Source organism: Dipteris shenzhenensis, chromosome 9 (assembly GCF_047967505.1).
Source record: "Dipteris shenzhenensis isolate YYH24624 ecotype China chromosome 9, Dip_SZ_1.0, whole genome shotgun sequence".
NCBI lineage: Eukaryota > Viridiplantae > Streptophyta > Polypodiopsida > Gleicheniales > Dipteridaceae > Dipteris > Dipteris shenzhenensis.
In genome coordinates, this window is record NC_141604.1 from 28,814,287 (window position 1) to 28,826,831 (window position 12,545).

General features: G+C 45.5%; 1 protein-coding gene across 1 annotated transcript in view; it reads right to left on the bottom strand.

Moving 5' to 3' along the window:
* Positions 1 to 460: 460 nt before the first annotated feature.
* The window catches only part of LOC147898472 (elongation factor P (EF-P) family protein), a 95,667-nt gene continuing 83,582 nt past the window's right edge, over positions 461 to 12,545 (bottom strand). Inside the window, exon 11 of the mRNA XM_087379652.1 lies at positions 461 to 1,005. Coding sequence (XP_087235778.1) covers positions 993 to 1,005 — 13 coding nt within the window. The 3' untranslated portion in view covers positions 461 to 992. The remainder of the gene's footprint in view (positions 1,006 to 12,545) is intronic.

Below are 12,545 nucleotides of genomic sequence, written 5' to 3' on the forward strand. Positions count from 1 at the left end.
GAGTGGTGAGCAATCAGGAAAACCATTCTGCATGAACAATGAGAAGCCTGCTGGTCGTGATACAAAACCTGAAAATAAACAAATTTCTAGCTAGCATGCATGACAAACTCCATTGTAAGTACTTTGGCGGCAGACTAAATGAAAAAATATATGGATACCAGACAGAGAAAGTGTGCTCTTGGCAGTCGTTTGTCTAATGCTGAGAAATCTCATTTTTGAAAGTGTCCTTGAAGATGTACTCACACAGCAGCACATCGAGTAAAAGCTAAAATTGATCATATAGAAAAGGTATCCTCCTTATACAGAATGGGGGGATTAAGTCCTATCAAATCTCGTTCCTACGGGTGGAAATCTTTCACTGTGCTTGAAACACACCATTTCAATAAAGTCACACAGCAATGTGAAAAACATTCTCACAAAGAAAGGGGGGCAGCAATCGAAAATTAATTTGATGATCCGATCCCAAATATTAGTGTCTTTGAAAATGTACTCACACAGCAGCACATCAAGTAGCAGCTGCAATTGATCATATAAAAAATGTACCCTCCTTATAAAGAATGGGGGGATTAAGTCCTATCAAATCTGGTTCCTATGAGGGAAATCTTTCACTGTGCTTGAAATACACCATTCCGAAAAAATCAGGAAACAATGTGAAACGTTCTCACAAAAAAGAGGGTGAACCAATCATGGGAAAATTAATTTGATGATCTAATCTCAAAGATTAGTGTCCTTGAAAATGTACTCACACAGGCACCACATCAAGTAGCAGCTGATATCTATCATATCAAAAATGTATCCTTCTAATAAAGAATGGGGGATTTAAGCCCTATCAAATCTGGTTCCCATGGAGGGAAGCCTTTCACTGTGCTTGAAACACACCATTCCGAAAAAGTCAGAAAATAATATGAAAAACGTTCTCACAAAAACAATGGGCACCCCAATCATGAAAAACCTCGATAGGGAAGATTAATGTGATGATCCAATCCCAAAGCTTAGACTTTGGACCTGATAACAAACATTACAAGAATATAAGATTTTAATCATATAAATGGATATTGTTATACCTCTACGAGACAGTTATCCCAAGAAAAAAACTGAATTCGTAAGTTCAAAAATATGCAGACATTTTCTTTTCTTCCCTAAAGGTGCTATGAGGAGGAGGAGGATCGTTTTAACATCCACCGCGCAGGGATTGGGGGGGGGCGGGGGGGGGGGGGGGGGGGGGGGGTTGATAAAATAGAGGGAGTGAGAGAGAGGCACTTACAACAGCTGCTAGAAGATGAAACTCAAGGTCATTCATGGGAGCAAATTTCCCTCAGAAGACATTTTCTAGAAGAATCCCCTAGAATCATGATTGCCTAACTGCAATAGCTGGAATCTTTTCATTCTTTCATTTTGAAATTCATGATGGCCTTCCCACTGACCTACTCAAACAATACACTCATTTGCATGTGCATGAGCGCCCACATTAGCATTTGATAGTCACACTCATTCACAACAGGTCAGTTTTTGTTACCATACTCATTCTGTGAAAATTAGGATTTTATGATTTCTAAGAATTCATGCTCTTGGCAAATTGGAAGGCATAGGCCTACCATACAGGAATGCTACACTCACAAGTAATAACCCAAAGCCTCCATCACAATAGAAACAGCAAGGGGTTAGGGGGCATTCTCAGTGGGCCGATCTCAAAAGGGGAAATATCTCGTGTGTCACCTAATAAGCATCTAGCTTAGGTAGAAAGCATTGACTCTCTGGATCCATCTCGGTGAGAATCCAATCCTGTGCCTCATTCCCCATAGGAAAACCCAATCTTCATGATCATATGCCTAAGGCTTCTCTTGCTATTGAACCCACTCAGTGGCCCACTAAAAGGTGAATATGTTCTCTAGAATGGTGTGATCTTGGACGGAACATATCAGCGGATAGGATGAGGTCAAGGAAAAGGGGCCCAAGGAAAAGATTCAAGACCTTAGGCTTTAGCTAAGATCTTGTAGGGAAACTCAAGACAGTTTCAGCAATGTACGCAAATAGCTCCAAGCAGATGCTTATTACAGAGGCTTTGTCCCTAACTAGATCAGTGAGACACTGTTGTCCACCAGCCCATTTCTTCTTTCTCTTCATAGCTGAGGCACTGGGGTATTACAAGCCAGACAAAAGAGGCTTTGTCCCTAACTAGATCGTGAGACAGTGTTGTCCACCAGCCCATTTTCTTCTTTCTTTTCGTAGCTGAGGCACTGAGGTATTACTTTGGCAGGCTGATTTTGTATATGGCAAGTCCCATTTGTGGAGGGGTGGGTTCAACACTTCCTGGACCAATACGTCTTAGGCTCAAAGGGGCGCATATCAATTGGCATAAGCTATTCTTTTCTCCGCATAGACAAAAGACTCGCTTGCATGGGGAAAGGCCTTGGGCTTCAGAGAGATTCCCAGAGTCCATACCGCACCATATCTTGGATGCCACTACATAATAGAAGATACAATTACTGCACACACAATGGCGTTTTTCAAACTTATTTCTTGATCAAGGTCCACTCTATGATCATCGGGAAGAGGTCACTCTAAAGACATGCTACAATGATCTGAAAGCTGTCATTTCAAAGCCACAATGGACAAACCAGAATTGGATAGTCTGGAGATAAAAAACTGCATTCACAAAGGTTGATTCAACTTCAAGTTGAAAGGGATGCTGGAACCCCAGCTCAAATTGGAGCTAGCCATGCTAGAGTCTTATAAAAAGTTTCATCAGTCGGACAATGACTTATTTGAAAGGTGGAAAACTCATTCAGGTGATGGTTGAAAAGACTCTTTAGACAATCAAATAATTCTCATCAAGCTGTGAATTGTGGAGATCCATAAATCCCCTCAACCCAATTGAGCCTTCTTAAGGCGCTACCACCATCTTGTGTAGGGCGGATTCTCTTTGAAAGAGTTTTGCAAATTTGTCCCCTATGTAATAAGATTTCTTTTGGAAATTCGCCTTTCATTTTAAAAACTATGAAATTGGTAGGGAAGAAGATGTCCTTCAGCGAGCTGAAAATGATGAATTACAGCGGACAAGCAAAGGGTAGAGCTGGAGTTGAACACTCGAGCATGAAGTAGGCTGGCAACTTCAGGCAGGCACGCTCAGGAGCTTAAGCAAATCTAGGTCCAGATGGGGCCAGCAAGTAATGGTGACGCTTGGTTTAAATCAAGTCTGAGCCAACTGTTGCTTGCTTGAAATCGCCCGTGTCCCAGCTTTTTGCAGCTAGAACCTTCAAAAAGCTCCTCAATCTTTAAAAGCACACAAGCCTAAGCTTGCAGCCTACTTGCTTATCCTGTAAGCTACACACCAAAACTAGCTCAAACCAAGGGATAAAAAGTGAGCCTTGCTTGCCACACATGCCAACCTCTAAATTAGATGAGCCCCTACAAAGAAGAGCACTTATTTCCAAAAGGGGACGTGTTGGGGTCGGAGATCACCACTCCGACCTTCAAGACCCCATCATCCATCATCAAGAGGGTCTAGATGTGGGAATAGGAAGAGAGCAAAGTGTGAGAGTAGGAGCAGGAGAGAGAGAGAGCTGAAAACGATAGTTGCAATTAGATGAGTGTGTTACAACTGAATAGAATGATAGGTTTTGTCTAAGTGACAAAACCTTATCCTTCACTAACCGTAGTTAGTAAACTAACTGTGGTTAGGGGGAAAAACCTCTAAGTGAGGGAAAAGTGCCCCTAGCCTACTTATTACATTACATTGGTCACTGCTAAATTATAACAATAATTCTAATACCCCCCTGCAATGCCAATGTCATGTACAAGGAAATCATCAATCACCAAAAGGAGATAAGTTCAAGGCACTGCGAAATGCCTCAAACTTTTCACGTGGAAGTGCTTTGGTGAAATTGTATGCAACATTGTCATGTGTTGACACATAGATCATACTGATCTCTCCTGCATGCAACTTCTCTCTGACGCAGTGATAGTGAACCTCAATGTGCTTCGTGCGAGCATGAAACACAGGATTCTTTGCCACTGCGATAGCACTCTGACTATCAGTGAGAATTGGAGAAGGACCCTCCAATGAAAGATGAAGATCAGCAAATAAACGACGCAGCCAAACACATTCAACTGTCACTGTGAAAGCTTCACATGAAGAGGTAGCCACTGTAGATTCTTTCTTGCTCAACCAAGAAATCCAAGCTTTGCCCAAAAAGAAACAATTGCCACTTGTGGACTGCCTAGTGTCATAGTCTCCAGCCCAATCTGAGTCACTGTAGGCATGCATCTACAAGTCACCCCCCCTGGGAAACATCAAGCCAAAAGACTTGGTACCTTGCGAATAACGGAAGATGCGTTTTACAGCCTGCCAATGCATAGTCTTTGGGCTGTGCATATATCTGCTCACCTGAGAAACTGCAAACTGAATATCAGGTCATGTATTGCAGAGATAAATGAGGCATCCAACAGCCTGACTGTAGAGTGTGACATCAAATGATTCACCTGCTTCATGCATTGTAAGCTTCAGCCCCGGCTCCATGGGAGTAGCTATGGGCTTACAATCCTGCATGTTGAATCTGTCCAAGAGTTTTTGCACATACTTGGATTAAGACGTACCGATGCCACTTTTCTCTTAAGTGAACTGGATCCCCAAATAAAAGTGTAGCAGCCCCAAATCTGACATGTCAAAAGTGGTCTGCAATTCAGCTTTAAAATCTGCAATATTATCTTCATTTGACCCTGTGAGCAGTGAGCCATCTTCATAAAGAATGATGACTAGAATATCCCCCCCATCCTTCTTGATGTAGAGGGTGCTCTCAGTTGGACTATTGTGCAGCTCCTTGCTGGTCAGAAAGGCATGAACTTTTGCATACCATGCACGTGGGACTTGTTTCAGCCCATACAAAGCTTTATTCAGCTTGCATACCTGAAGTGCATTTCCTGAAATTTCAAAGCCTGGAGGTTGTTTGACATAAACCTCTTCCAACAAGTCTCCATTAAGGAAGGCTGTTTTTATGTCCAACTGATGAACATTCCATTGAAAATTTGCAGCCATCGCTATAACTGACAGGATAATTGTCATTCTGGATGTAGGAGCAAAAGTCTCCTCATAGTCTATGCCCTTTTTCTGAGCATATCCTTTTGCAATTAGCCTTGCCTTGTACCGATCAATGGTGCCATCTGGCTTTCTTTTAACTTTGAAAACCCACGGTCTACCTATGGCATGTTTACCTGGTGGCAAATCGACAACTTCCCATGTCTGATTTTTCTGAATGGACTGCAACTCATCGTGCATGGCATTCATCCAATGCACATTATCCTGTGCCTCTTCAAATGTCTCAGGTTCCTCCTCATCAAGAAGAGTACCTGCATAAGCTGATTCAACTGAAAGAGCACCTCCCCCATGCCTTACTGCACTCCGAGTTCTGCCAGGTAATGGAGCATCAATTTTACTCTCCCTGAGAGTTTGTAACAGCCAATTTGGGACTGTTTTTGCTGCATGTTTATCTGCAATCTCTTGCTGAACAACCTCTTCCACGGCTTGTGGAGGTGGGCAATGGGCAGTAACCCCTCAAAGACATCATCGAAAGAAATCAAATTCAGCTTGAGTGTGAGCTGAATTTTCTGAAAATACAACATCTCTACTGACAATAATCTTGCGTGTGACAGGATTGTAGAGACGGTAGCCCTTGCTCTCTGCACTGTACCTAACAAAAATGCATTTGATTGCCTTATCAGACAACTTATGCCGAAACTCAACGGGCACATGAGCATATGCAAGGCATCCAAAGACACGGAAATGATCCACAGAAGGCTTTCTCCCTTGCCAAACTTCAGAGGGAGTCTTGATCTTCAAAGCTTTTGTGGGTGCCCGATTCAAAACATAATTGGCACACATGAGACCTTCAAGGAAAAATTTGTGAGGCAATTTTTTGCTTTTTAGCATACATCTATCCATCTCCATAAGAGTACGATTTTTCCTCTCAGCTTTGCCATTTTGCTGAGGAGTTAGCCTCACTGTTAGCTGATGTACAAGGCCCTTGTCTTTCAAAAAAGCATCAAAATCTGCAGACAAGTACTCCCCTCCTCTATCTGTGCGTAATGTCTGTATCTTGAGTCCGAATTCATTCTCAACCATGGCTACAAAGTGTTTGAAAACCATAAACACTTCTGATTTGCGTTTCAGCCCATAAACCCAAGTGTAGTTGGAGTAGTCATCTATAAAAGTGACAAAGTAAAGATGACCACCCAATGATGGAGTCCTCATGGGACCACAGAGGTCACTATGGAGAAGCTGTAATTTTCGAACAGCTTTTACTGATCCATCCTTCTTAAAAGGAGATCTGTGCATTTTACCAAGAATGCACCCTTCACAAGCATGTGGAGGAGGTGTTTCAAGAGGAGGCAATGCATCAACCATGGCATGTTTTTGAAGCGTCATCAAGCTGCCATAATGCATGTGTCCATATCTGGCATGCCATAACTCCGCATTCTGCATAGCAGCAGGAGTGGAAACTGCAAGACCATGTGCTGGTCTTTTCTCATACATGTCAAGCTGAAAAAGACCACGTAACAAAGTGCCAGACAATCTCAAGGCATAGTCATGCTCTCTGTCATGGACTACACACTTGTCATCTTCAAAAATGACCTGAAATCCAGCTCTGTTAAGAGTGGACACTGAAAGTAGATTTTTTGTGATACCAGGCACATACAAGACATTAGAAATTATGAATGTTGAGCCATCAATGGCTGTAAGTTCAACTTCTCCTGTACCACGGACTGAATAGGAGGAGTTGTTGGCACATGTGACCTTTTTACCAACAGGTGGTGGATGCAGAGATGTGAAGAGACACTTCCTAGAAGTGATATGCTTTGAGGCACCGCTGTCAAAATACCATGTATTTTGTGTCTCATTGACACTGAAAGATAATGCATCCTTGGAAGAATCATGACTGCATGTCAGAAAAGCATAAGTGTCATCATTACAAGTGGTTGTACTATCCCGAGCAGCCAACTGAGAGTCTGAAATGCAAGACAAGAAGGCATAGTCGTGCTCCACAAAGTTGGCTGTAGCTTGCTCATTGTCAAATGCATGAGGAGCTGAATCTGAGACAGCCATACCGGAGCTGTTTTTCTTTTCTTTTGCAAGCCTTTTCTTGCATTCTCCAATGTAGTGACCTGGCTTTTTGCAGTAATGACATATTCCCTTCTTCTTGGGCTTACCTGCATCACCCTTAGCCTTTTGAGAAGGCTGTCCTGAACCACTGGAAGGCTGATTTGCTGAAGTCTTTGCCTGTCCCTTTACTTTAGGCTTGAAATTTGAAAGCATGGCATGTTCACCTGCTCGTGAAGCCATGTTTTTCTTGGTCTGCTCTTCTTGCAGCAGAAGTCCTATCAACTCATGAAAATTGAGAGGATTTGCACCCCCCTCAACGACAAATTCAGCGAGGTATGAAAGCTGAGATAAGACTCAAGAAGAGAATTCAGAGTAGTGGTAATCATCTCTGAATCAGGAATGATCTCATCAATATTCAGCAACTGCTCTCGTAAATCCTGTAGCTTTGTGAGGTGCACTGACATGGAGTCACCCTCTTCCATATGTGTATGAGACAATTCTCTTTTCAAAAAAGACACCTTGGCATCATTCCGAGCTGCATACATGCTCTCCAAAATATCCCATGCTGCCTTTGAGGTCTTACACGACCGGATATGCGGAATGATGAATCTTTTCACTGAAAGAGAAATACACGACAAAGCTAAAGCATCACGTGAATCCCATCTCTTCTGCTCTGGAGTGGTAGGTATAAATGCACCAATAACTTGTGCTGCAGCTGTACCCTGTGCATGACCTCTGCCTCCTCCTTGTTGGGGAGGGGTATTAGGTGCCACATTTGCTGGCCAGAACTCATCCCCATTTATGTAGTCCCACAAATTACGAGAAATCAAAATATTGCGTACCATAAAACTCCAAAGGGAGTAGTTGGTACCATCCAGCTTATCCTCTTGTGAGAGACCACTGAACTGGAAATCATTCTGATTTTGTTGGGCCATGTCTGAGAAAGAAAATACAGCAACAGGCTCCAGGGGTCACGGTCATGTCGAGATCTCGCCTCGAGGGGGTCTATGTGATCTGGCTGAAAGAACTCCGTGATAGAGCTCTGAGAGGTATCAGTCGAGGGAGAAGGCTGCTCCTGTCTCCCTACTCGGAGTATCCTATCGCGATGTCTAAGCATCTCATGAATGAAACCAGCCAAGCATCGCTGGTCTAGGTAGGAGAGGACATGGGCCAACATCCCATAACTATCTCTGAAGAGGCAGTAGAAATGCCCTCGGATCTCATAGTAGATAGGACACCTGAAGATGAAGTGCTCCTTTGTCTCAACCTCCTGCATGTCACCCAGTGTGCATATGCGCCTCTCCCTAGGTAACCGCTCTGCTAGGCCGCTCTCGATACGAAGTCTGTGTGAAGAGACCTGGAACTACCCAGGGGAGATCCTCAGCGAGTGGGGTAGGTGAATCTGCGTGTATCCTGGTGGATCAATGAAACCCTCCGCTGTGATATGTAGGAAGTGATCTCTGTAGAAGCTCAACTTCACTGGAAGATCACTCGGGCCCAACCAAGTCCGGAATGTGTGTAGCTGTAGTAGATCCTCACGGATAACCTGGTTGACCTCATGTGATAGGAGGGGAGAGAGAGGAGCGTCCATGCTGTACTGGAAAGGAGGTAGTCTGCTGTCCATGTGGAACCCTAGTCTTGCAAACCATCTCTTTGTGCGTGCATACCAACACCTTTGATCTCCCCCTGCTCCAAGTGTCATAGAAGAGGATAGTGCTAGCCATGGTATCCTACTACGCCCGGATGTGTAATTCCCATACTCCCTGACTCAAAAAAGATATGTAATGACCTGAAATGTAGCATCTAGCTGTAATGGGGGTGACCCAAACTCCGCTCGAATGATCTGGTGAGTGACAGATGGCTTACCACGGATCATCCGTGATAACATGAGAACCTGTAGCCGCTCCACCCTGGCCCACTCTGTATCCGACAAATCTGGCCCCCAGCATGGGCTGCCATACATCCCTGCAGGGCGGACCAAGAGTCAAAAAGCAACCCTTTGGTCCGTGGATCCTGAAAATGAGAGCGGAAGCACTGTCTCTCTAGTCTAGCCAATGAAGCATATCCTCTGCTAAGGCGCGCCTGCATCGCGGGTCTCATGGTGAAGGTGGGTCCGGAAAAGACGACCCCCAGATAAGTGTATGATAAAACTACCTCAATAGGGGACTCATCAAATGTGAAATGCTCATCGCGCATGACGACTCGAGATGTATTGAAGATCATAACCTTGGTTTTACCCAAGTTGACCTTCAAATCATGACTCACCAAAGGACTGTAGTGCGTCAACGTGTCTCTGGAGCCCCTCTGCTGAGGAAGACAAGAGAGCCACGTCATCTGCATAAAGTAATATCCGGATCAGCGTGCCCGCGAGAGAGAAGCCTACCCCACCCTGTGCCTACATCACTGTCTCGAGCTCGTCAATGTAAAGGCCAAACAAGGTAGGTGATAATGGGCATCCTTGTTTGATCCCAATAGTGCTCATGATCTTGTCTGTCCATCCAGATCCTGTCTAGACTCTTCTTGAAACTTGCTCATAAAGTGCCATGATAGCCCAAATGATCTCCTGGTCGTAACCCAGATCCTGTAGGCATCGTATGAGACGAGCTCTCGGAATGGTGTCAAATGCCTTGCGAAAGTCCACAAAGCAACAGTAAACCCTCTGCTTCCGTGCCATCGCCTCCTTGATGATACATCTGAGTGCGAGAATGTGGTCCATGGTCCCATGATCCCGCCTAAAACCGACCTGTCCCGCTACTCTGAGTCCTCGCACTCCGCAAATCTGATGACCTCATAATCAAGTACTGATGCATAAATCTTGGACATGACATGTCCAATCATGATGGTCCTGTAGTTCTCCGGGTTCATAGGATCCCCTGCCTTGTGGATGGGTGAGATAGTGTTGATGGTCCAGGTGCATGGAAACCCCAAGCAAGGGCTTCATTAAATAGCTTGGCTAAGATCGGGGCTAGGAGGTTAATCCCATATGCAATGAACTCAGTGCATAGTCCCTCATGATCCTTCGCTCGGCCATTATGAAGTTTCATTATGGCATCCTTTTACCCCCCCCTAGTGAAGAGGGTGTAAGATGTGGGGTGTGGCATATGTGATAGGTTAGGGGCTGGCTGATTTGGGATATCATAGAGCATGCATGCATAATCAGACCACACCTGAGTGTCAGTGAGTGGTGGGGGGCACCATCCCTCTAGAAATCTCCGCCAAAAGTCCTTAGAGTTGTTATTGAACAGAATGTTCAGTAGCTCCTCCTCGTTCCGACGCACGAAGTCAAGTTTCTTCCTGCGTACCTATTGTACTCAAAGTCTCCGGGACTCCCACCAAGAGTCACACTTGGGTCACATCATGGTCACCTCAGCAACATGCCAAGTTGTTAGACCTTGGTCATACCTAGTCGCATCGTGTTCACATATGTTCACATCTTGGTCACTCTGGAACAAACATGGACATGACTTGACATGACTTGGACATGACTTGACATGGACATGACTTGGACATGACTTGACATGGACATGACTTGATATGACTTGGACATGACTTGACCTGGACATGACTTGGGTATGACGGAAGCAACACATGACTGAAGAGTGCCAAACCTCAACCTCGACCCACCATGGTCAAAGTTGATCAGAGGGAAGTATTGGCGCAATGGTACACCAGATACACCTGTTGGTGCACATGGGAAGCAATCCAGCTGACGCAATGGTGCACATGGGAAGCAGTCCAACAGAGTGCACAGGCGCACAGGCGGTACTGGTTGGTGCACAGGGGAAGCAGTCCAACAGTTAAGAGGTATAGGTGGTGCACCAACCCTCACAACCAACTAGTGTCAGGAGCGCAGGGAATAGACAGGAGAACACATGGAGCACGGGATTCACTGACCCAGAACAGGCTGGAGTGTTGCGGAAACCATCAAGGGCAGAGCGGCCCACAAACGGTGGAATGGCTAAGGATGGCTAAGGATGCAAGAAGACATCCAATAGGAAGAAGGAAAGGAGATTGGCAACGGGGGGTGGAGTAGAGGAGAAGAAGGTGAAGAGGGGGAAAGGGGGAAGGGGGAAGGACATTCTGGCAGGGGCGGGAGGCGTGAATGAAGGAGTGAGAGGCTAGAGTCAAGAGCTCGCCTCGTGTGTATCTTCTCCGGGTGTATCAGTCATCTTGCTTTCTAATGAATTATGCTACTCCCCATCTCTGCTCGCTACTCTAAAATCTCTTTCCGTTGTGTTCTCCTCCCCTCCTCTCCCTTCACCTGGTACAACGAACCTGTGTCATGTGGTTGAAGTTCTTTGCCGTACATGTCGAGGGTTGGCTTTTATAATGTTGTTCCGCTTTGGTCTTCTTCTTGCTCACATCACTTCAGCACTTGTACCGCTTGCACATAGTTGACACCATCTACCACTTGCACATAGTTGACACCATCAACTAGCACTCGCCTACGTACCATCAGTGACACTTATGGCATGTCTTACTCGCTTCTCACACCAGTGGCCCAAGGCCTCCGGTAATACTTCCGAAAGTGTTAGGAACCCCCCCCCCTCAGACAGTTTATGGCGATCACGGTGGGACACTGCTGGTGATGAGTAGCACAAGTGAAGTGGTGATCCAGGGTCCTAGAGAGAGGTCTTATGCCGAGTAGTTCTGAAACATTTGAAGGAGCTAACGAGAGAACTAGGAGGTACTTGAGGAGAGTGGAGAAAAGACTTCCAGCAGACCAAACACGGTACAAGAAGCATTACGTGCAACGTAAGTTTGTGAAGTCCTCAACTCGAGCACAAAGTGAGTCCATTGGAGCAGTAGCCAGAGCAAGTAACTTCATCGACACTCTCATTGACTTGGACTCCTGGTGGTCAGATCCGGACTCCGGAGAAGAAGAAGCTCAAAGTGGAGAACAGGTGAAAGAAGAGGTTACGAAGGACAAGGGCTCCTCAGGGACTCATCAACGTCAAGGCAGCCCCTCTCCTCCTCTTGTAATGATGTCTTCATCAACCACCTCTTCTGCCAGAGTGGTGACTCCATCTGCTCCTGCCTCGTCTGGACAAGCTGCTACCTCATCTATTATGCATAGCTCCGGGTTCCTAGCTAATCCTTCTTCCACATCTATCCCACTGGGGGATACTTTTACTCCAGCCATACCTTTACCTGCCATGATGGTTTCATCTCCCTTTCCATCCACACCCGTACTGCCTTTTCCACCACCCCCCCCTTCCCTGCTGCCTACTCATCCATGACTTCAACTCCGTCCCTCTCTTTCCCAAATGCTCTCTCATCCTCTTTAACCCCCACATCTTCTATGTTCGCACCCTTTCCCTTTGCAACACCGAGACCCTCCACGTATGCAGGACCATCTGTGTACACTTCCTCAATGGCTACATCAGTAGTGACTTCCCCATTGTGGTCTTCCACAAGAGGTGTTGTCGGTGTAGTCTCCTCCTCTGGA